Source organism: Diadema antillarum, unplaced genomic scaffold (genome assembly GCF_040938485.1).
Source record: "Diadema antillarum isolate AM-2024a unplaced genomic scaffold, OU_Dant_1.0 seq00002486_RagTag, whole genome shotgun sequence".
Classification (NCBI taxonomy): domain Eukaryota; kingdom Metazoa; phylum Echinodermata; class Echinoidea; order Diadematoida; family Diadematidae; genus Diadema; species Diadema antillarum.
The window spans coordinates 19367-44904 of record NW_027273091.1 but is presented as its reverse complement, the minus strand read 5'-3'; the positions used below and the strand labels follow the sequence as shown (position 1 = coordinate 44904).

Sequence of the window (25538 nt, the reverse complement as noted above, 5' to 3'; positions counted from 1 at the left end):
TAAATGTTGCGAGCAATTCTTTAAAAAAAAGAGAGAGAAAATGAGGCAAAGTTCAAGAAATTAGAAAAAGCACGTAAATGCAGGCGATCATGTTTAATAGTCAAAGTAAGAGATTACAATCGGCCATGCGGATGTATAAGATTGCCTTATTTACATGTCTGATTTCTATAAACTATGTTATATTTAAATTTAAGTTCCCTTCCCTCCTTGATAAAAGTTGTGTTGGGTTTTCGCTAAAGGCATTTATTAGGACACGCTATAAAAACGACAACAAATGACTACTATACATCAAGAGATGATCTATACATGAACCACAATAATTCTGTACGTTCTGATATAATGCAACTGCTTGTTTGTTTGTTTGTTTGTTTGCTTGTTTGTTTTGAATTACCATGGTCTTTGTCGGGGGAAAGATAAAGAAAAAAAGTAGAGTGTATCACTCTCAAATCCAAATGATTGCGATAAGTGTGTATTCCCGCCCTTTCTATACAGGTAAACGATTCATACTTGGTATGCTAATTATAAAAGCCTTGTGTCACGCAGAAGAACTGATTCCGCGATCACTTTTAACCTTTCATAAAATTCACGTTTTAAGATAGTAACGATAGCTTGTAGGAGATAGGGAAGTTAGCGTCCCTGACTGTGGTTCTGAACACAAAAGGGGACTGAAAAAATCTTTTACAAATTGGCAGACATAATGACGATCCTCCAACACTGTCGCTCCATTACGTCACTAATTCTGCTATCAATGGCGAAAAAAAAGAATACTGGTTGCGTGATTATCCACCAGTGCTCAGGAAGTTTACCTTTCATTGTTCAAGGCTTCGTTGATGCGGGGTTTACTCGGATACAAGGCGTGAACAGTGTCGTCTGAGTTCTTTCATTCGGAATTCCTCAGAATACACAATTCAATAGGCAATTAGCGCTGCTACTTCGCAAAGCTGTTAGCCAAATTCTTTGCAGACTTGACCTCTCACATGTCAGCTACACGTAAGACACGACAAACAGCTATCATTACAAACATTCTGATTTTAGAAAAATGAAGAAACACACTTTTGAGTAGCGACACAGCTTTCTGTCACTTTCTCAAATAGGTCCTACTTCTAAAAAATACACAAATGACAAGAGTCAGAATATCCTCCAAAGGGAACACGAGCTATTTGGGCATTGATAATGTTTGTCGTCCGATTTCTCTCCATGCCGCCGCGGCCCAAACCATCATAAGAAAATAGGGCAATAAGTTTTATTAATCGGGGAAATAAAATTACGCATTACATACATTTGGCTTTAATCATCATACGAATTGTCGAATTTATAAAGACGAGAATAATTGACTACTTAGGCCATGCTATATCTCCAAAGATGAACTTTAAACAGCAAGTCACATACCATGGAACGAAAGTTATTATTATTTGAATGAATTTATTAATGAGGCCAATAAAAGTTGTAAAAGTACACACACACATAGAGAGGTTTCAAGTTCGATATGTGATCATGTATTCGCTCATTGATAAAGTATCATAAATTTTGCGTGATCATTTGTTGGAATTATTTTTTTTTTCAGCACCATTTGTGCGTCACATCATTCACCACTTCATGAAATGTGGTGCATTTATCAAACGCAACTCGCTAGTCATGCAATCGATAACCTTGGTCAGCTCACTGTTATTACGTAATTAAGCCCTCGCCCCCGCCGACGCCGACGCGCGCACCATGCTTTGTTTTGACTTCAATGGGGTCAAGAGCAATGCTTCATTAGCATACGCCCTAGCAACGGAGGCGGAGTTTCACTCGGGCAAGAACAATAGGTGCGAAACGCAACGCAAAGGCGAGCATTCGAAAAAAATGAAACCGAAAAAAAATTGTCGCAGAAAAACTGTGATTTGGGACACTTGTCTTCATTTTTACACGCTGAAATTTTCTGTACAAATAGATAAAACGTCAAGGAATCAAAATCCGTCATAAAAAAATTTCGACCCGAGCAGTGCTTCCCCTTCATTTTCAGCTCATTACGGGAAAAGTCCCCGTGCGACTTATGACTCATTTTGTCGGAGCGCCACACATATAAAGTTTTGGTACCTCAAAAGTTTCCCTGAGTTTCCTTGTCTTAGTTTGTGTTTCAGGTGAAAGTACCTTTCATATAACTATCAAACACTGTGAGACTTTACAATACTCGCCCCAAAGTGCTCTCATGTCTTTATTAGTAATCATGCAATAATGGTTTCATACCAGAGCAGAGCGGGCTCTGAAAAATTCGAACGAGCCTTTAGTTTGACTCGACGCGGTACCACGACAATCAATATACACATATTGTACGAAACCATTATTGCATGATTACTAAGACATGAGAGCACTTTGGGGCGAGTAAGTCTCACAGTGTTAGTTTTATATGAAAGGTATTTTAACCTGAATCACAAACTAAGACAAGGAAACTCAGGGAAACTTTTAAGGTACCAAAACTTTATATTATCTTTAAAATGTAACAAGAACATGAATGCAAGATCTGTTGATCCCTACCTGCTCGACCCAAGAGAAGGACTGCTCACTTGACACCTTTTCTCTGCACTGACATAGGGCTACCTCTGGCCTCCCCTTGCGTCTGTGAAAATCATAAAACATCTAAATTTAAGAAGAAATCCACTCCAAAATTCTGTCAATTTCATAAAAAAGAGAAAAATATTCCCTGCAGAATGGTGCAAAAATGATTGAAATCGGATAATAAGGAAGTTATGACATTCTGAAATTTCACAATTTTCCGGAAATCACGTCTTGACCAGGCATTATGGATATTCAAATCATCAAGTTGATGACGTCATGCTCTCACACTTTCTTATTTCTTTCCATACACAGAAATGACAAAAATCTCATATTTCAGCTGTATGAATATAAAGCATACCTCAAAACCACCCAAAGTAAAAAAAAAAAGAACAAATGTTCTAATTTATCTTAGTATAGGAATACACAATGATTTTACTTGTATCAGCTAAAAAAAAATTTTTCCCCGCATTATATAGCATGCATGAAAAATTGTGAGGGCATGATATCAACAACTCACTTAAATTTGAATATTCGTAAGGACCGATCAAGAAATGTTTTCCAAAGAGAATATGGTATTTCAAAATGTCATACCTTCTTTATTTCTTTTCCTATTTTTGCCTTTTTTTGAACATTCTCTTCTTAATTCTTTCTCTTTCTTTTGCAAGTTATTTATTTTTTTGGTTGCATTTCCTCTTCATAAAGAAAATAAAACTGCACTGCCTGCAATACATAATTACCACAATTTATCATCGCTACTTTCATCGACGCTGCCAAGGTGGTTCTTTTCCTAATTCTTGGCAATTGGAGCACCACCATCTTCCCCAATATTGGTACTATCATGTTAAACTCAATTTACTAGTCATAACCTGCCAATTCTGTAGCACAGTTTGACATAGTTCTGCAAAAAAAAAAAAAAAAAAAAAAAATCACTGCTGCCCCAGATGTATCATGTCTTTAATACCAATTTATCCTTTTCCCCTGATGGAAAGTTAGGATTTCAGGCAGATAGTATTACAGAATATTCATACTCTTTAAAGAGAGCACTGAGGACAAATTCATTACTACCCACTACTATACCTGTGGCAAACTTCATTATAGTGGGCACAGTAGGCACGACTTAACTCTTTATGTGCCAAGGTGAAAACCCCCTGTGTGCCACATTATTCTGAGACACGAAAGTAGTCATGCTTTGAGAAAGAATTCTGTTTTTCCAATCTGTAGAACTTCTACAAATTTCTGTTAAGCTGGACATTATAGTGAGCAAAGTTGAAGAGGAATGCCAAGCTTTGCTCTGATATAAATTGTATGACAAATGTACTTCCATATATTTTTTTTTAATGACCAGTTGCTACATTACTGTAAAGGCATGACTTTCGCACATAAAACCGAGAGAGAAACTTAGAATTTACACGCAAATTTAGTTGGGAACACCGCTTGATAGTCAATCACCACATAAAATGCAACCTGTATGTAAAAGGAACAAAAGCTTGAGAAAAGCTGTCATTGTACCACAGGATTAGGCGATTTATTGATCGGTTTAAGCGGATTAGTGCATTTGAGCGGAATATGCGAAGTTGGCACGCCGTAGACTGAGTGGGACATGCGAACATGGCACATAAAGAGTTAATATCAACAAACCAAATGCTAAGGATCTTGAGATAAGGTATGGAGAAAAGAACAGTATATGCTTGGTACTCTGACTGACAGTTTTTTGGTTGACTCTCTTTTTTTAACGACTTTTCTTCTTTATGTAAGATATTGTTTGTCCTTCATCTTACCTCCAGACGAAGCAGGAAGAGTCTGAGGGCGCTGTTTGACTCCAGCTGCTCAGGAGAGTGCTGCTGCCCCCACAGCACACGCTGCATAGTATCTCCCTTTCATCCGAACAGAACAGACTGTCTACAAATGCTGGATACAATCAAGGAAATGGGATAGAGCAGAGAGGCAAGATCAGATATGGACTGGGTCAGAAGACATTAACAATAAAGTGCTCTCAACCTGGATGAAACATAAGCACTGTCTTTAAATCATGCTCATGATAGGGACAGGGTACTCACTTGCGCATTTGTCAATTATATTTCGGAAAGAGAGTAACAACACATAAGAAAACACACTCACCCTTCAGTTATCCAACATCACAATACTTCTGACATCTAGAAAATTCAGTTCATAATCACAATTGAATAAACTTTTAAAACTTGACTCAAAAGAATGTTCAAACCTTCCTCTATGACCCCTCCCCTCCCTATAGCAAACACCTGATGTACCGCTTTTACATGTACTTGTGTTCATGAGCTTGCTCTTTGAACACAACAGTCATAATACACTTTCAGAATAAATTTTGTATGCATATTTCACGAATCAAGAGTTGTCTTAACACAATTACACCAAGAGCTGAGGGATATTTGATATTTGAAAAAAAAAATAAATCAAATTGACTCGCAAAATTCACAATCATTTCACAACATTTAAGTTTGATGCATAATTCCTCAAAAATGAAAGTCTAGAAGCAAACATCATCATCATACAGGTGTGAGCAGGTGAACTTTCACTCCTCTGAATAACATCTTATTCTTTCTTTCATTTAATATGCCTAAAACATAACAGTGTTGGAATTTCGGAGCTTGGGTATTTGTTCCAAGTTCACCGTGTCACTGCCGGCAACCAGGGACAGCCTGGGGGTAGTGTTGCTGCCCGGCAAGCAGTAGATGACAGGTTGAGTCCCACTGGTCTCTTTTTTTCTGACATGTTTGTTAATTCACAGATCAGCAGACTACTTTGCAATCTTAACAAATTTCATTTGTAGAGGGAGACAAATTATTGAAGAAACTCACACCTGAACTTTCACCCCTCTGAATGATTGATCTTTCTTTCATCATCATCATGTGTGGCTCACTCACCAGCTGCTACCTGACCCACTGCGATGATGAGACACTGGCAATTCAGTTTTCCCTCTCCATCCAGGAGTTTCCTGTTCCACCTTAAGACAGGAATCCTATGGGAAAGAAGTGCAGACAGCAGTGAAATTGAGAACAATTCACAGAGAAAGGGAGAATGAGCATGGCCATTATACGTAGTTGAACATAATCATGTGATCTCTCACTAGACCCACCTCCCCAAGTTAGGTGCATGTCTGGCCTGGGACCAAGCTACCTGGAGAAAACAGGACCCAATATAAACTGAAGTCCTCCTGTTCTGGACAAGAACAGTCACTGTTAAACTGCAAAATATGGCCAGGGTCTAGTGTACCGTATGTCAAAAAAGTCACACACACACACACACACCAACACACATAAGCACCAGTCAAGACAGTCTAGCAATGTCAGTACGCAGTAGACTACAGTGTCAATTTACCTCAATAACATATAAGTTAGATATAATTGATCTAATCTAACAATACTACAGTTAAATAGACAAGACCAGAATCTAGAGTAGATAGAGAATTCTAGACAAGATCTTGATCCTATTCCTACATCCTAGATCTTTGATCTAACCATTAGAGTTCTACATCTCTCATCTAATTTATTCTAAAAAGTTGTGAAGACGTGGTTTTTTTTTGTGTGTGTGTGGTTTTTTGTTTTGTTTTTGCAGTTTTTTTGCTTTGCCTTGGCAATTGAGAGCCACAGTTCAGTTGGCAGCATAGAAGTTGAGGACCTTTTTTTATATTTTTTTGCTTGTCAAAATGGGAGGACAATTGGGCACCACAATTCAATTTTACTTTTATTGGTTTTTTGCGTGTTAGCCAATCGGGCACCATAATTTGTAGAGGTATAGCAAAAAGAAATGTGAGGACCTTGTTTTCTTTTCTTTTTTTTTTGCTTGTCAGCTGATGAGGCACCACAATTATTGGACTAGATGTGATATAATTTCATGGCAATTTAGCATAATTTCAGGCCGCTTCAAGCACAATCCCGTGTTTTTCACTGGTCACACTGCCTACATGCAGCTTGAACTCCTTAAGCACATAGAGTTAGACCCTTTGATTATCTGCATAAAGGTCAAAATCCTTCAAAAATCCATAATTCTTGGATCACTTCTAGCCTGACCAGACGCCATGCGACACCCTTGCGAAGCACGGCGTCAGACAGGCGGAGCCTCGTCATCACATCAGGGAACCACAACACAACTGGGTAATTCCATGAAGTTGGGGCAGTGTCCATCATAATGTAGCATCGTGATATTTAAAAAATACATTTCAGCATAACTCAATATTAATTATGCTATGCATTTATTGTTTGTAGGCTTTATGCATTGAGGCCACACATTTTCCTGGAAATTTTGTGCCATTCAGACTCAATTTTGATGAATTTATTAAACAATATGTAGCAGTGTCCTGTAGCATCGTGACGTGTCCATGTAGCATCGTGATATTTTAAAATTTGGTCCTAAGAGACAAATTATGGCAATTAGCTTGACCAAAATTTGATGCAATATGCATATTTACGAGATATGAATGAGATAGCTGAATATCTCAAATTTCCTGTACACAGTTTTAATTTTAAAAGAAAATTACAAAATGTATAATGATGCTATGCGGTGTCCTTTTTTGTGACATTTGGTGGACACCGCGTAGCATAGTGACACATTGTGTGATTTTCTTGTAAAAGTAAAACTGTGGAAAGGAGAGTTTAGATATTTAGCTATCTGACTAATCTAGTAATTATGCATATTATATCAAATATTGGTCAAGCTAATTGCATTAATTTGTCTTTTACGACCAGATTTTAACTATCACGATGCTACATGGACACATCACGATGCTACAGGACACCGTTACATATCGTTTTAATATTAACTTCATCAAAATTGAGTCTGAATGGCACAAAATTTCCAGGGAAATGTATGGTCTCAATACAAATGTAAGGCCTATAAACAATATATGTATAGCATAATTAGTATTGAGTTATGCTAAAATGTCACACTTTGTGCCCCAACTTCACGGAATTACCCAACTACAAAATTCATAAAAATGTATACATTACATATAGAAATTTATATGTTACTCACGTAAAGTGCATGCTTATATTACAGAAGGTACACAGGTCAATAGAGAGCCCTCGCAATTAGTTTATGGAACAAAAAAATGGCACTTTCTAGCGCAATCCCCGACCGTCGGGGTTCGTTGTTGCAGAATTCAAAATGGCGCGTTAACCACTCTGTAAATTATGCGCGCGCGTGCATGGCTGGAAATGCAGCCATCTATTGCGTGCGTGCGCAAGCACGGTCGACAACATGACCTTTAAAGGCGCATAGTCCCCGTAGTGTAGAGGGCGCTGTTGATGATAATGCCGATCACCGTTAGCACTGATACGAAGATTGCCAAAGTTGAGTTGTCATCAAGAGTTAAGCGCGTAGGTGTTGCTAGGTAACATCGCCTTCATTGTCTTCTCTGCGCATCATGCAGTCTGTGGTAATGGCACATGCCAGGGTGCATGCATAGTTATGTGCTTCTTATACATACATCACAAAAGAAGTTTGCTAAAGCTGTCATCCACCTCAGCCAAATCATGAGCCGAACTGTGATCAGACCACTTACTACAGTGGATCAGACTTCTTCGGACTCGGCAAAATGGGTCACAGCGTAGGCACTAAAGAGGAGTCGATAGCATAGGTTTCTATTATAGGAAACTTGCGCCGTGCGCCCGCATATATATATGCATTTGACTAAACCATCGGGACCATGTGCCTTTAAAAGTGCCATGAGTATCTTTTAGGTAGAATGAGCACTTTATAAGAGTCTCTCTATTATTATCTTTATTAATAGAGTCTCTCTATTATTATCTTTATCCTGTTGTTGTCCATTTTCCATCTGTGAAGATGGCTGGATAGCCCATATTCAGCTACACTAAGCTGGTCTTCCATGGGGTCCAGTTGGATGTGGGGTGGGACCACTTCACCGGGTTAGACACCCTGCTCTTTGCGATGAATGAATGAAGCGAGATCTTTTACGTGCATGAGCTGTGACTCTCTCATACACGGGACCTCCATTTTATGTCCTATCCGAGGGACAGAGTGTTTTGCCTCTTGCTATAGAGGGGACGGTATGTTTACACACAACATTGCTCAGTCCAGACTCGGGTTCGAACCCGGGCCGCGTGATCGTGAGGCAGACGCGCTACCGACTGAGCCAACTCAGATGCGTTGTGAAAAGTGTATCAATATCGATAACATAGATATGTACATAGTGTCATAAATGAAGATTAATGAGTTTGAGGTGATAAAAAATGATGTCAAGTATCAAAACTCAACGCGATTGTAAAATTTACGCTGAGCTTGCTCTGTGTTGTGGGCCGCTCCGGTACAGCCCTGTCACTATTTAGATCTGTACAGCGACTGGGCTGTGTATAGTTAGGATCATTACTCTAACAGTTAGACACTACCATTAGTACCAAGGCAAAAGTTCTTTGTGTCATTCAGATTTTCCTGCATGTTTCATCCAAATCTGTCCACAATTTTTTTTTCAATTATTTGCACTCAGTCTCAGACTGACAAATAAACAAACCAACCAACGGCAACAAAAACATGTCAACCTCCGCTCCCGGCCTCCTTCACCTTCCTTGCTTGGCGGAGGGGGCCGGAGGTAGAGTAAAGTTACAGTAGATCCGTAGTCTGGTTAGATCGAACTGTTGAGTGTTGTTACATAGATAGGTCTACTTGAAGACATTACATTGTTACTATGTTAACTAACACTGTAACGTTCATGTTACTACAACTGTAACATTAACGTTACAGTGTAACGTTGTTACACTTTCTGGTTATAATTAATAGACTATTCAACGGGTAATTAGGCATACAGGTATACACCCATAACTGCGATTTGTGAATGAATGCTCTGTAGTTTGTGCAGTCTCACCTGAACAGTTCAAGGAGCTTTTACCACCTTAAAGGGTGTGTACAGTTCTGGTCGAGGTGAGGATTTAGCTTTTAACGTTTTGCGAGACATTCACCGTTTGTTCACAAACCACTCTATGAGATGTCAAAGAGCATGCAATTCTAAGGGGTATCAAAAGTTTATTTGATGAAAATCGGTTTTGAAATGGCCGAGATATCAAAAAAACAAGGTGAAACAAAGAGATCCCAATAAAAGGCGTGGCCTGTCGCCTTTTATTATTATATCACGTTTTTGGATATCTCAGCCATTTGAAAACCAATTTTCATCAAATAAACGTTGAATCCTTCTTAAAATTACTTGCTCTTTCATATTTCATAAGAGGTTTCTCATTATCTCACTTAAGAATGTTCAAAACATGAATCCCCACCTCAACCAGTAGTATGTATACTTGGGTGACCCGCACCTCGTCATAGTTAATGTTTGCGCATATTTGAATCACATTTTGCCACTGAAATTCTTTAAAATCCAACTCACATACAGGAAAAATGCTGAAAATTCCAATGGAATCACAAGTTCACTGAACGATATCGAAAATTTGCAGCTATCGTCGTCAAACGCAAACGATGCAAAAAAGTTGCGCGCTAAGGAAGGGGCCCGCAACTCGTCACCCGCGCTCCCATAGACAAAGCACGTAAAAGACGTGTGCGGGTGACCGTGATGCTCCCATAGACATACACGTAAAAGATGCGTGCGGGGACAGTGGTGATATAGAAGTGTCTATATAACACGTATTCCGATTAAATTTCAGATTTTCGCGAAAAACTGTTCGGTTTTCACCACAATTTGCTTGGTTGTGGTAGCCTTGCCAAGTTTCAAGCGTACTGAACACAGTCCCGGGCATAAATTTTTGTTTAGTGCGCTTAAAACAATTTTAAGCGGGGTGACGGTATTCGGGCCCCTGACGAGATGCGGGCACCTCGCTATACAGTCCCTTTTAAGCCCACACCCACCCGGCACCCCTCCTCTCATCGACATCGTGCACACAAGTTTATTCATCTTCGTGATAGGCTGCATTTTATAGCCCTTTGAAGATAGAAGAAGAAGAAGAAGAAGAAGAAGGAGGAGGAGGAGGAGGAGGAGGAGGAGGACATTTAAAAATGCGGGACTGCGCCCCAGTCGGTTCTCCAGCACCGCTACCCCGCTGTGATCTGATCGGTACAGTAGGCCCGCCCTGACCGAAAACAGCTTCCCTTTTTAACTCCGTACCGGTGCGTTGAAGTGAAAGGGCAATCAATTATCCATTCCGTCCGCGATAAAAATCCGCGCACAGATTTTTACGCCATAACCGTCAGGCGGCGCTGAAGATCATATGACTTCTTTTGACTTACGATTTTGGCTTCTGAGTGCCTTCATTTTCTTCGTCAGAATCGTCTTCCGTTGCGGCCCGACTCTCCGGGGGATCATCTTCATTCAGACTATTCATTTTCCAGCAGAATGCAGAAACAGCCTAGCCAGATTAATCGGGGAGGGCCAGGGATCTTGTTGTTGTTATACTTTGACTTTGTGTGCACTGATTATGACTGGCACAGCATACACAGCATGCAGGTCAGCTGCAATTATTAAATTTGGTCGCTAGAGGGTGTTCTCACTATAGTATTTTCAGAGCCTTGTAATCAAGGAAAGAGTACTAGTATAGAAGCTAGCGCTTGTAATACGGGCTCTGAGTATTTTCGTCACAATTTGTATCTGTTGTTGTTGTTGCCCCTCCCCCCCCCCCCGAGTTTCTGTTCTCTCACTGGTCAGCGAAGATCGAGGCAAGTCGTTCGAGCAGTTTGTCTGTAGGCCTACATGTATTATAAAGTTTTGAGTATACTTTCTTACATCACAACTTTGAAGGATCTCAGCCAACGAGAACCTCCAATAAGACAAACAGACAAACAAACAAATATAATTGAACATTTTGATATATAATTTAGCTATGTCTGATATTGCTGGTTGCCATGGCAACCGTAAACTGACAACCATGTTCGTCAGATTTTGCATGATTTTCTGTTCCAATTTCAATTAACAATATAATAAAGGATGAAATGGGATTTTTCTTGGCTCTAAAATTTGCTGAAGGACCAAATGGTGAAGTGCTATTAATGGTTGTGAATTACCCTGAAATGGTCTTCTTATTATTTCCTTTATTTTATATATGACATAGGCATCACACAATAGATGTAATAGAAATAATCGCAAGTACATCATTTTTCAAAACTATACCCTTTTATTTTGTGTTATCTTCACACAAGCTTTGCCTGTAATATCTATTATCATTCATTTATCATATTATCAATCTGCAAACTCAAAATTCAATATTTTGGAAATATGAAATGTGATACCAATATCATATACCCATTTCAAGCAATATGTCATATAGGTTTCATTATAATTATTTCTTTATATTGTAATGAATAGCGCCCCACATGTTGACCATGAGAAATTTCAACCATAACTAATAGTCAAGGTTGACTTGCTTTTCCTTTGTGGTGAATATCAAAATGATTGATATAAAATAAAAACATGTATACTGGGGATAAAGAAATACAAAGAAAAAACATGATTTCAGCGTATTTTTTATGTATTTCTTTACATTTTGGTAAATAGCGCCCTCAGTGGATGACCTTGAGAAATTACAAAAGTCGGGTCATGCAGAGTATGATTTGCTCTACCCATGTGCCAAATATGACGATCATACATCATATAATAAAGAAGTTATATAGGGGGGGGCACAATTTGCACCCCCCCCCCCCCCCTTGGGCCTGGAAGGGGTCAAAATAGCTTGGGCTTTATAGGGTTAAGAAATCCAATGATCCCAGACAAGCCTGTCGAACTTATGGAAAGATACTTAGTCTAATATAGGCCTAGACAATCCTGACAAAAAGTAATGTAATAGCTAGTTGTGAAAAATCAGCCATTCAACATCGCGCGTTATCTTGAGAATTCCAGGGCATAAACTGACACTGAGCTTGATAAAAGTAATGACGACTGACTTTGATATCACATGAACAATATTGCCAATCATTCAATTCAATGAAACCTCTCTGCACATAGGCCCTATTATAATTGATATGTCAAATATAGGCCTAGTTCAGGGTCGATGTGGGAGCGTTTTCAAAAGTTGGGGGGGGCCACTTCCTGGTTTCATGAGCTAACAAGCAAAAAAAAAAAAAAATCCTCAGCTCATCTCTCCCCTTCCACTTCCGGTTTTCTTCAGCTGACGAGCAGAAAAAAAAAAATCAAAAAGATCTTCAGTGGAAAAACATAACCTTAAAGCGATCACACTTCAAGACCTCTCTTTTTAGTGCCACTTACGTAAAAAAAGTGAGGGGGGGGGGGGCAAAGTGATGACACCTGACATGTATGTATTCCTTTGTATGGTGCACAAAAGGTGGGGGCGAGCCCTCCTGCGCCCCCACCCCGGTTCCGCCGGCCATGTAGTTAAAGGTCTATGGCAATGACTGCAAGTTCTATTACATAGGCCTACTATTTAGCTATACGCTTTTGTATAGATATTCATCTGTGTTCATCAACTAATGCGAACACAACATCTCATTAATTTTATCCAATCGTTCGTGACGTTATTCCGAAGGTTCGTTCTTTCGAAGGTTTCAGGAAATGAAATAAGGTTCCTTAATATAATCCGATCGTTTAAACTTTCAGGCGTTATTCCAAACGGTTCGTTCTTTCTGATTAAGGTTCAGTCCAGAAATGAAATGAAGTTTATCGTATAATCTAATCGTTTGTGGCATTATTCCGAACTTCAAGGTTCGTTCTTTCGAAGCCACTTCAAAAATCCGGAAATGAAATAAGGTTCGTTTAGTCCGATCATTTCTGGGGTTTTTTCCTATATGGTTCGTTTTCCGAAGGTTCGTTAATCCAAAAAAAAAAATAAGGTTTGTTCATCTGAAAAATAACAAAAAGAAGGTGCGTACTTATTGAACCTTCGGAATTACAGACCTTTTATGTCGTTTTAAGATCGACGAATCTTCGGAATAACGAACCATATTTCATAATATGTTCGTTGATCCTATAAAAGGACATGTACAGGTTTGTAATTCCGAAGGTTTATGTGTTTGTGGTTGTGTCTTTCAAATAGTTCAGGAGGGTGATCTTTTTGTTTGCTTTAGATTTTGTTTTTGTTTTGTTCATACAGAGTTAACGTGTTTTGTTTTGTTTTTTGTAAAGAGTAGTCAAACATTATGTAAATTGATAGCAAGTACATTATGTAATATACTTATTGTTTAAAGTATATTAATAATAATATTGGAAAAAAAAATTAAAGAAAACCCATTAACCACCAGTAGTTTTATTTTCCACCAATCGTGAATATCGGCGCGCGGTGATTGTAACGGACTATATTATGTTATCTCCATTTTTTATTTTTCGTTCCAAATACCCATGGTTACTCAGAGCACATTAATCAGACCCTTTATTTCAAAAACTTTTTTTTGTACCCCTCTCTTTCTCCCTCTTTTCTCAAAAGCAGCATCCTATACAAGATGTTTGATTTTGCAAAATCATTTTGATGAGTTAGGAACATTCAATTTTGATGAATTGTCATCAGAAATCTTTTTTTTTTCCGAACATGTTTCTTCAACTGAAACAATCTTATCCAAGAATTTTGCACAACCATGCAGCCTTCTCAATAATGTATTTTAGAAATAACGATCACCTTACAATTTAGTGATATAGTCAACTATATCTATGAGAATTAAATGACTTAGAAAGAAAAAGAAGAAGAAGAAGACTTTTGCAATCACAATGACATACACAATATAAAATACGGATGGACATAGTCAACTACTTATGTGAATGTTAGTTACATCTATCCACCAACAACAGTTAGTCTTGCATCGACAATGGCATTTTGTTGCCGTGACGCTCTGAAAAATCGTCGGTTGAGAATTTATGGGCTGCAGAATTACCCCTGCTGCGGCCTGCATGCATGCCTGCCTGCGAGAATAAGCTCGCTTTCATTTCAATGATTATCATGAAGAGATATCGGTATAGTTGTTGTTGTTTTTTTCTTTATAAAAAAAGACCAACAACTATACCGATATCTCTTCGTAATAATCATTGAAAGGAAATGTTGTTGTTTGAATAATGATATTTGGCGTCCCTCATTCCCCTACGGAATAATGTACGCCAAATCTTTATCATACAATTTGTCTCAAAATTTGATCCTTCGTATTATTATTAATTTTCATGGGGTATCCATACCCCCACCCTCACTGTGGGTACCCTTCACCTCCTCTTTCGTGTTTACTCTTTTCCTTTCATGACGTGACACAAACTTTCAAAGTATAATAAATGCATCTAATGGGAATGCATCTACCAGTACGATATCAATGTAATTTCCACAATCTGTTGACCAACCAGTAAGTGGATAGACATGCTTTAATTTTGGTGATTCGCGTCATTTTTTCGCTTTTGCGCGGCGCGTTAGGTCCAATAGAACAAATTAAAAACAGGTCAGAATCTCGACTAGGTGTACACACATGGACGGTCCTGATAATACCAGGGAGGTGGGAACACCACCCTGATACATGTACTTGAGTAACTTCTCGCCACGCATACTATAGTAAATAAACAGCGGATGCGTCCTGACAGCAGCGCATGCACGAGTAGTGAGCAGCTGCTTTGATACACAATTCTATACTCTTGATCTTTGCTTTACCACCGCAGGCACAGTAGAAACCATTTTGATGGTACACATGCGGCAGCTGTAGAAGGTGTGCGGTGATCGGTAATGGTGAGTACCACCACTGCACTTAATTTACTGGTACTGATTGTTCAGCGTCCTAAGCTCGCTTAGGGTATTGAAATAATGATTCTGGCTTACCCACATATTAATTGCAATATCAGTAAATGACTCACATTTTATTGGAAGATATAACATGAGTATTCTAGGCCAGTTGTCCTCAATGTAGATCTAGAACCTTTTAGTCCATGACATTGAGAAAGCTGTTAGCAAGTGGTTAGTGTTTAGTTGAGTAACGTTACAGTTAACCGCAGCAGCGACCCCATACGGACAAATACGTACCGTAAAGGGTTACTATGTTACAGCGCCCCGCGACGGAGTTACGTTACAGTAAATGTTCTGTAGTGCGGAATTAAGATAGATTCTAGCAAAACAACGTACGTGGTATCTGCATCCAACCTCATATCCAGTAAATCGAGCTTGGAGTTTTCACAAACCTGCAGCTCTTTTTGTTTCCGTTCAACACTTAATAATCTCTTTCATCCCTACCTCTACTTGGCTCTAGCTCTAGAAGGACCAACAGTAAAATTATGCAGTATCAATCAGTACCAGGTAAATGTAAGGTGATTGTTTCTGCAGCAGTGCATGCAAATTGATTTCAATAGACCCTTTGCTTTTATTTTTATTAATTTGCTGCATTTAATCATTTATGGTGCTCAACCTTGCTTTGCTGTCTCAACACAACCAACAATTGGGCAACATTCTATTGCTATTCTATACGGCAAAACAATGTAAAGCCTAAAGGTCTTGAATGCTGGCACGCACTTAAAAATGTCAATATGCGCTCCCTTCTTGTGCAGCTACCTGCGACCAGCCCGAATACAAAGCGTATCGCATGTAGATACATTGTTTTGCCAATAAAATTTGTACAATTCCCACTGGGAGGGAGCATCAGATCTCAGTAACAGAATGGGCTCTGATTTCAAGATTTGGTCAAGAGTTTAGCCTACTAAATTGAGCTGAAATATGTGACATAAGTCAATTTTCATGAATTTTCGGCATACATTGTTTTGCAATCTCATATCCGAACTGTGGTATCACTGTAAACCCCGGGCCACCAGCCGGGGTGCTGTTACAGCCTGACACCGTGGACATGAACGCGTGTTGGGGTTGCCGGTGCGGTTAGCTTACAGCTATCGACAATGGTCATTAACACACATGTAAACAACACAACAAATGAAATGGGCTGTACTTAGATGCAGAGAGTGATTGTACAATTGTAAGCAGTCGTACTCATAGATTGAGATCCTAGTTCCTGTTTCCATGACGTGTTGAATCAACACTCAGAGTCAGACAGCAGGGATGGCTGGATGGCAGTATGGTAACCAAAATCTCACCAATACAAGCACTTGAATTCTGGAATTTCTGGTAATTATTTATTGCCAGAGACTTCTGCTTAAATGAAGTATTTAGTATTTTGTGCTATGCAGCAAAATTTCTGCCACATTGTTTGATATCTGGGGTAATTCCATGGGGTTGGGACTGAAATTGTGACATACAAGTTGAAAATTCAAGTTGGGTAAATTGAAATGTCCTTTTTCCCCCTGATTTGTTACTCCCATTCTTCAACATATTCCACTAGAAATCTGTTTATTACTTCGCACACTTTCAGTCAGCATGGGTTAACAGGTATGGCAAAATACCTATGTTACATGGACTTCATTTGTTGACATCCTTCATCATTTTGTGTTCTGAAATGATAACAATGAACACATCCACGTTTTTTTCGTCCATAGCACATCAGCATGTTATCTAACAGGCGCATGAGATCATTATTAGTAAGATTGTATGTTCTGATGTCAACTGCAAGCCACTTTAATTAACATGTTTTTTTCTACAAACCATTAACAATTTCAATCAAAGGTTTAACTTTTTCATCAAGAGTGACACAATGACAATATTCTTAAAAGCACCACAATTGAAGCAAGTGATTTGTATGGGTATTCAAGTGAAAACATGATTTTATTGTTATAATCAGGGGTTTTCAGACAACAACCTCGCCCACGGTGTACTACCTATGTTACACGGACAGTATGTCTTTGTAACATAGGTACACTACGACATATCAACTGATTTCCTTTATTGTGGTGTGAGATGTTAAAACCTACACATATAGACTTTATGTATGTTCCCACAAATAACACTATTGTAACAGTTCTTTGGAATTATATCTACTGCACACCTGTGGAACAATACCTATGTTACACAGACTTCAGTTCTTTGTAACTCTGATATGAAAGAAGGCAGACTTAATCAGAAGGAGAAGAAGAAAGTGAAGCTTTACACAATTTGACCTAATATACACTAACAACATCATCAACTAGTTGTCAACTAACTAAGAAAACTAATAAAGAGAAATCAGACAAGTCTTCTTGTCTTCTCCATGTTCTTTGTTTGAAATTAATTTCTGCTCTTTTATCCAATGTCCATTTAGCCCTCGATTTTTGTTTTTCTTCTGTCCATTTTCCCTCTGTGCAGTTTTCTTCTTGTCTAGTTTGTTACATTCGCTCTTCTTGGGTGTTGCTTTGTCGGCTTCCTCTCTGTTTGTGGAGTGCTGTGGATGTGTCCTTTTCACTCTTTCATGTAGTTTAACACGTAGCGGTGGTAGAGGAGGAGCCATGGCAGATTCATCAACAAACTGAACAAAACGCGTAAAGAGAAATATAATAAAAAAAATAAAAGAAAATTTTTGTCGGGGTTGACTATATATTCCTGTTGATGTATCTGTGTAATTATGAATGGAATTAAATAATTTTAACAATTTTGCTTACATTTCTACCTCTTGGCATACCCATTAGCTAGAGTTCCATGTGTACCTCCCACCAAAATTGGAAAAAAAAATGGGTTATGCTTAAAATGATGTAAATATTAATAATAATAATATAGCATGTAAAACATAGGAAAATATCATTTTCATACTCTATGCTAAAAACTTGTTTTCAGATGCAAGCTACACTGCAGGAAGGGCAGGTCGCTGCCCCCAGTGTCCTACATCATAGCTAAGGTTAGGGCTAGGGTCAGGGTTACGGTTACGGTTATGGGCCTTTCAATAGACTCCCAAAATAATACTAGGCTCTATTTTATATTCATCCCCCATCGAAATTGTCGCCCTCTTTTTGAATGATAGTGTAGAGCAATAATAGTCCAATTTTGATTGGGGTTCATAATTTTATTGAAGCCTTTCCTACCCACTACCCACCCGAACTGAATAGGACACTGGCATTTTAGCTTTGAGACTTCACACGTGGGTGAACATGGAATGGAAATGGTGAATCCTTGTGAAATGTTAACAACTTCATCAGAGCATCTAACAGGTCAGTGAAATCTTGGATGGAAAACATTGACATTTTCAAAGTAAATCTGTTAAAGAGAAAGAATTTCACAGCTCCTAGTTCCCTCAATATCACCAGCAAAATAAGGCAAACTCTATTTCTCTAGTTCAGATGCAGTCTGGACATCTACGATTTCCAACTAGTATATAGTGACTAATACTAACTCTAGCACGTCTACCTTGGTAGATACCTAATGACAAAAGGGTCCAAAAATTCACAATAATCGGGAGGTAAAACAATTTTATATTGCAGTGAAGATACACTGATATACTTTTGTATGGTTTTCTAAGAGAGGAATATATGCTCCTTTTGCAGAGACCGGCATGGACGGAAAATTTGGCAATCAAAATTATGAACATGAACCTGTAACAAATATCTCAGTATGTGGGACTACAGTATCATCGTCCACAGTATTTTTGGCCAGTTCAGAGGTTTAGATGTCGTTTTTTTTCCTCTAATAGAATTACAGAATATGACAAATGTTATTATTTTCGTAAAATAGCGCAAAAGCTTACCAATTGACATCAGAAACATTAAAACTCCTGTACCTACGTTACATGGACAACGGCAGAAAAACAGATCTTGCGCTGTCCAGGTAGGCGTATATTGGCTGTGAGTAGTTTTTCTGCCATCGGGGGAGGACTGCCAGTGACATGAATACGATTGCTGAAGTTAGTAGCTCTTCTTTTTATCGCGAGACGCGTCTTTCCTTACCTACGTTACACGAAGAGGTCGGACATCGCACTGAAGTACAGTGATATGTTCCGTATTTTCTTGTTTATTTGGAGGATTTTTATGCTAATTTTTGGATAAGAATACTCCTGAAATATAAAGCTCATTATAGAAATAAAGTTTCTAATCATATTATGATTGGAAGTGTATGTAAAACCATGCTATACCTATGTTACAACAAAAATTGCCATGGACATCGTTTGTAACATAGGTATGAGGTTGCTTGAAGATGCTCTGGTGTTCTTATTTTGTTACAAATGTTTATGTGCCTTATAGCCTTTGTAGAAGTCACCTTGCCTCTCTTAATTATGATAGGCATAATGCTGAAAGGTTGTATATTCCTGTTTTACATTGCCATTAAAATGGCATATATTTATGTCACAACATAAACCACAAAAAACCATGGGACATCATTAGTGAAACAGTCATAGACAAAATACATTTGTACACAGGCTTGGTTTTTTTTCATCAAATAATTCTTCACACATTTCTCTCCAAGAATAACTGCAAACCACGGACAATTATTTGATAAATTTTTCAGAATATGACTTTTATTCCCTACACAACATGAAAATCTAGAGAAGACCCAACCCCATGGAATGACCCATTGATATAAAACAAGGTACACTGTATTAACTTCAACTAGGTAAATCAAGGTAAATATAAACGACCACTCTAGTAAAGCTGTTTTTACTTTTTGTGTTCACTCCCTTTTGGTACATCCTTGTAAGTCATGTTTGAGAGAACAACATGCCCCCCCCTTTTTTTTTTCGTTGAATTTATGTGGAGCTCTCGATATATACAAGCATGGTCCCCATAGATTTTTATTGAGCATAAGTGTCAGTTGCAACAACACTGGACCAGTGATAAATCTTCCCCAGGTGATTAAAGGCAATTGTTCTGCAAAAAGAGGAATTAATGTTCGCATGCACTTTAATTTCTTAAATTTTGTGAGAGTCAAGATTCATGAAATTAAAATGCATGTAAAAGTTCTTGTTTACACTACATTGTACAACCTTAGGCTTGTACATGCATTGAATGCCAGTAGGCCTACAGTAAAAATTCATGAAAATTATATGCCATGACAAGGCTGTTGGCTCCAATTCACAGAAATTTAAAACCATGAATATAGTTTGTTTTACAGTTCATGAGTGATGAACATCTGTAATAATGATAATAATAATGATAATATGATATAATTGTCCGTTCTTAGAACGCATGATACCATAAGATAGTCTCTATGCTTGTACAAAATTAATGAAAACAAAATCTATCACATATATCTCTATTCAAACATATAATGTCATGTCATCGATAGGATAGGATTGTGACTAGCCCGAACATGAAGCCTTCCAGTGGAGGCAATGGAATGCCTAGGGTTAGTCATACAAGTACATGTACATGTACATGTACAACTGTAGGCCAGATATGGTCCGTACACAGTAAGCAAGGCTGGACATTACCAGTGGTCTGGGGCCACCATAAACGGGGGCAGATCCAGGAATTCCGTAAAGGAGAGGTGCCTTTGCAAAATTTAAGGGGGGGGGGGGCACACGCCCCCTTTTTTATTTTTATTTCTTTTAGAAATAAAGAGGGGGCGTGCGCCCGGTGCGCCCCCATCTGGATCTGCCACTGATAAAGATAATAGTTTGGATGGCCTGATTGGGCCAAAAAAAAAATGTTTCTATCATTTGTACTCATAAAAAGAAAAAAGCTGATAATAAATTGTGGCTCAGTGCTTGACAACCTCACTGGCATTTCAGCTAGCTGCCACCGACTAGGGTTGCTCTCTGTGTGGATCACCGCCTGTCTTCATGGGCAAACACAGTTCATTTGATAGTCAAATTCAACCAGACTTTTTTTTCTCCCTCAGGGCATAATTTCGTTGCCAAATATCTATCTAAAAGTAGAAGTATGTATGGTTGTAGTTAATCTAAAAGAATCTTAAAGCAATGTGTTTTCAGTTTCAGACTAACTTCAGATTCAGATTCATTTATTGTCCATTTAGGAAATTCTTTTTGTTGGCATGTGGGTGCACACAGGAATTGTACATACATACATTGTATACATATTCATGTACATAAATATAGTATACACAATAGATAACTTTAATTGTGCAGTTTTTCATACTCTAGTTGGTTGTACAATGGTATTTAAAGTACATTGTACTTTGTCATTTACTGTACCTGCCAATTTCACACACAAGCAATTATCGTTTCGGGTTGTATGATTTTTCTACTGCATCAAATAATTATTTTTTTATTGGTTTTCTTTTTTCATGACTACCAAATTTCATTGTCTGGCCTTGAAAAAAACAAAATCTTATTTGATGATGTTTGCACATGGCTTAATTGGTCAAAAAAAGAAAAAGTTTAGCATGGAGCCTTGACATTTAAGTGTCATGTTGAAGATCGTGAGGAATGATGGCTTATTGCTTGCAATATTGTCAAATAAGTTTGCAGTATTGAGAAGACAGCAAGCTGACACTTGCGAACAGTCATTGTACAGTGTGCAACTACTTTTATGCAAGTTATATTTTGAACAGTTGTGATACATATGTGTCATCTATGTAGCATAATTGGACAATGTCTGTGAAAAAAGATTGTTACGTAGCATAATTGGACAATGCCTGTGAAAAGATTGTTCTTATGTTTTCTGTCTTTGTCTGCCATTATTCAGAAACATGGCATCTGGTCGTGAAGATAACCTTGGTCCTGCCGTCTTTGATGCCGCAGCGTCGGGGAATGTGAGCAGACTGAAGGAACTTGTCCGTTTCAAGCGATTTTCCAAAATCCGCAGATGTCTGTCGTGGCGCGATGCATTTGACCGCACCCCTCTCATGGCTGCGGCTGCTGCCGGCCATATGGAAATTGTGAAGCTGCTTGTTGGAGAGTACGGTGTCGATGTTGAGGAGTCAAAGTTCAGCGAGGAATTGGGGGAAGAATTTACACCCCTGGTATACTCCGCCAATGTTGGGCATCACAAGGTTGTCAGTGTCCTGCTTCAGCATGGTGCAAAGGTTACTCATGCCTTCCCGCTACACAGGGCATGCTTTGCCAGCTCGGAGGGGAATCTTGAGTGCGTGAAACTCCTCGTCGATCATGGTGCTGATGTGAACCAGAAGTACAGGAATGGGCGTTTGGGGAGCGAAATGACTGATGAGGGTACTGCCTTGGCAGTGGCCTGTGAAACCATCTGCCCTCAAATCGTCCAGTTTTTGCTAGAGAAAGGAGCTGACCCTAACATTCCAGACAAGAAGGGTAACTGTCCATTGCACTCAGTCTGTGGAGCTACCTGGAATGCCCATTCTGAAAGGAAGTGTCGTGGAGCTTGTGTGAATGATGGCAAGAAGATTGTGCAGATGCTTCATGACCATGGAGCCCAGCAGACAAAGAATGGCATGGACCTCACACCTTTCATGATTTTGGCCCTAACAGGCAACCTTGCATGGTTTTCGGAGGAAGAGTCGATCTTCAATCCATCGGCCACAGAAAACGTTGAGGCACTAGAATTACTGGCCTCACACTTCTTGCTAGGGTCAGGAGACAATGTCCAGAAGGGATACAGAATTCTCTTCAGAGCAAAGGAGCTGTCTCAGTCTCATCCCAGTTCTGCAGTAATAAGTGAGACTTCTCCATATGGTGATTACAAGGAACCATCAAATTGTCAGGAATTGGAAGAGTTGAAGTCTGGTTGGATGCACTTAAAAGTGGTGGCTCTGATGATACGTGGAAGACTGCTGTCCATGGAAGCCAAGAAGTACTATCTTTGGCAAGCGATCCGCGCATTTGCTGATCACTGTCCTCGCACTCCAGAAATGAGACAACTAGCTCTCAGAGCCCTGAAGTACGAGACCGAACTGGAAGTAGAGTCTGGCTTCTTTTGTGGCTTTGCAGTGGAGAGCCTGCTTCGCCACCTAGATCCTTCACAGGTCAGACTTGCAGACAGCGTCTTGGAGGATGTGGTGATCTTATTGAAGTTGGCTGCAATCAATCTGTCACCGCATGTCACCGAAATGGATCCTGAGAACAGGATGGAGGCCATCTGCTACCACAGGTTCAAGACTACAACCATTGCACACTTACTCTCCATCTATGCCAACTACCCAGGACTTCCCGAAGAGGACAAAGAGCCAATGTTTGTGTTGATCCAGCAGTTTGTTAGTGCATTCAACATGGCTTCAGATATCATCATAGAACATCGCAGGGAAAGAGGAGAATCTAGTCCCTCTCTTGGCTTGACACTGTTCACTGTTTACTTCCCGGTTGTTGCACGACGACGGCCTGGTGATGAGGGGAACGTCACTGAACGCATGATAACAATCCTCCTTAAGTGTGGAGTTGATCCATGCCAGGTCACTCCAGACGGCTACACTGCCCTTCACTACTACGTCAAGATGTGTCCAGCCTCTGGGCAGACGGAGACCTTCCGCCAAGGGATCGTCGTTCCTCTTGTAGAGTGGGGCTGTCCAATCCTGCACACGAATCCACACACTGGCCAAAACGTCATTGATGACTGCAGGAACCCTGAAACCAAGAAGCTCCTCGTGGACCTGGTCCTTCCATCGCTCCTGCAGCTGACAGCCAGAGTAATCCGGAAAAAGCGGATTTCGTACAAAGATAGACTGCCTGCTTCTATCACCACCTTCCTTGATATGAACGTGTGACTATTGTAATATGATATCTGACTAGCCCCCGAAGTGCCATATGCAGATGTGTAATAATGTTTGCGCTGGCCATGCCTTTGAGCTTTTGTATTCCTCATTCACAGAAATAACTGTAGCGTGTGCAGTACTTTCGTCTGGAGAGGCAGTCTTCATATTTTCTGTATCGTACACACAAGTATACAATAGACATCATTGGTGGAAATTGTCACTGCTATGATTATTTTTCGAGACTGTCCAGCTGTTCACATATGTACAAAATGTATCTGTTTTAGATGTCTGTCTTTGCATCTGAATACATACTTCAGTACAGTACAGTGTACCTCACTCATAGTGTCAATAAGTTTTAATTACAAGTGTAAATGTAAAGATTGTTGTCAATTACTAGATTTCACAGATTATGCAATAACTGAAGAAGTGATTTCATGCAATAACAGGAAAGGTGATTTAATATCCTCAAAGTTGGTGCACAGTTGTACTATGATAAGGCAATTCTTAATTAGATGTAAGGAAAAGTATGTTGATGGCCATAAGAGGTATAACTGAGGCAAACCGTGCTTTACGAAGCTTTGTGAGTTCTGAGATGCCCCAACATTGATTTGACACTGATCTTGAGACATAAATGGAGAATGACCTGATAGATGACCCAGTAGATTTGAAGCAAAATGTGAATGCCAGGACATCAAACTCAACAGTAAGAAGAAAGAAAGAAAATTATTGATATGAATGAGTGTTCTGTTATTGCAGCAAATCAAGCTGTACATGTACATAAAAACTCATCAAACACTAAAGAGGAATGTACATGTACAGTAGTTAACTGATGAGATACTGGAGGATTAGCTACATTGATCCTTTGAAGGTGAGGAAGTGGGATGTTAGAATATGATGTAAGTCAAATGTTGGAGGCAGGTTGGGAAGCATGAAGGTGACTTTGTGTGATACTGTTCTCTGGTTCTCCTCATGATTTTCCCTGTTTGTATGATGAGGAAAACAGTTTTATATTGGGGGATGCTGTCCTTTTCCTATAAAACATGGCCTTTTCATAATACACATAGTGTGCTTCTGAAATAGCAATTTTAAAGACGCTGAATTCAATGCGTGTGTCTGAGCAAAATTTAAAGAATTGAGGGCAGTCTGTGAAATGTGTGGAGGCCAGAGTCTTCCCTATGTGAACTCTATACTGTACAGACATTACTTGATTAAAAAGTGTGGATGTCAAGTTCTTTCTTAAAGTGCCTCCATCCTCCAATATGAAAAGTGAGGACTTTATTTTGTGTTCCTTCATTACTTAACCCTGTACTCTTGTTCTGAAGAAATCTTTGCTTGATAATGTACGCGTGTACAGTAAGTATTAATCCCCTCACAGAAAGCTATCCTCAACTGCCTTGGATTTCATCAGCGATAAGTATGAAACCTTTGCCGTATTATCAAGATACATGTGACTGATGATATAGTAGTATAATGTGTGTACAATGCGAGAGTGAGTGATAGCAGAACAATTAGGCTATTTTAACATGTTACATACATTTCAATTCCTGATGAAGGAATGTCCATTGTGAAACTTGTGTTTACATAAACGGTAACATGCATTTCTTTGCCTAGTGTTTCAATTGTAAACATAGACTTGATTCAGAG

At 39.1% G+C, this 25538-nt stretch overlaps 2 protein-coding genes across 2 annotated transcripts; one reads left to right on the top strand and one right to left on the bottom strand.

Moving 5' to 3' along the window:
• Positions 1 to 2517: 2517 nt before the first annotated feature.
• LOC139714872 (uncharacterized) lies at positions 2518 to 10880 on the bottom strand (the record flags this gene model as incomplete). The annotated part of the gene is made up of 4 exons (XM_071626520.1): positions 10759 to 10880; positions 5439 to 5533; positions 4317 to 4446; positions 2518 to 2599 (listed from the first exon to the last, which is right to left on the bottom strand). Coding segments are annotated over exons 1-4 (402 nt in total), but the record flags the coding sequence as incomplete, so codon positions are not given.
• An 11043-nt stretch (positions 10881 to 21923) lies between these two features.
• Positions 21924 to 23906, top strand: LOC139714871 (protein fem-1 homolog A-like). The gene has a single exon (XM_071626519.1). The coding sequence runs from the start codon at positions 21924 to 21926 to the stop codon at positions 23904 to 23906; it is 1983 nt and encodes a 660-aa protein (XP_071482620.1).
• The last annotated feature ends 1632 nt before the right edge of the window (positions 23907 to 25538 follow it).

Excerpts from the sequence above, each read along its gene's own strand:
- LOC139714871 (XM_071626519.1), top strand. The coding sequence starts at position 21,924 with ATGGCATCTGGTCGTGAAGATAACCTTGGTCCTGCCGTCTTTGATGCC.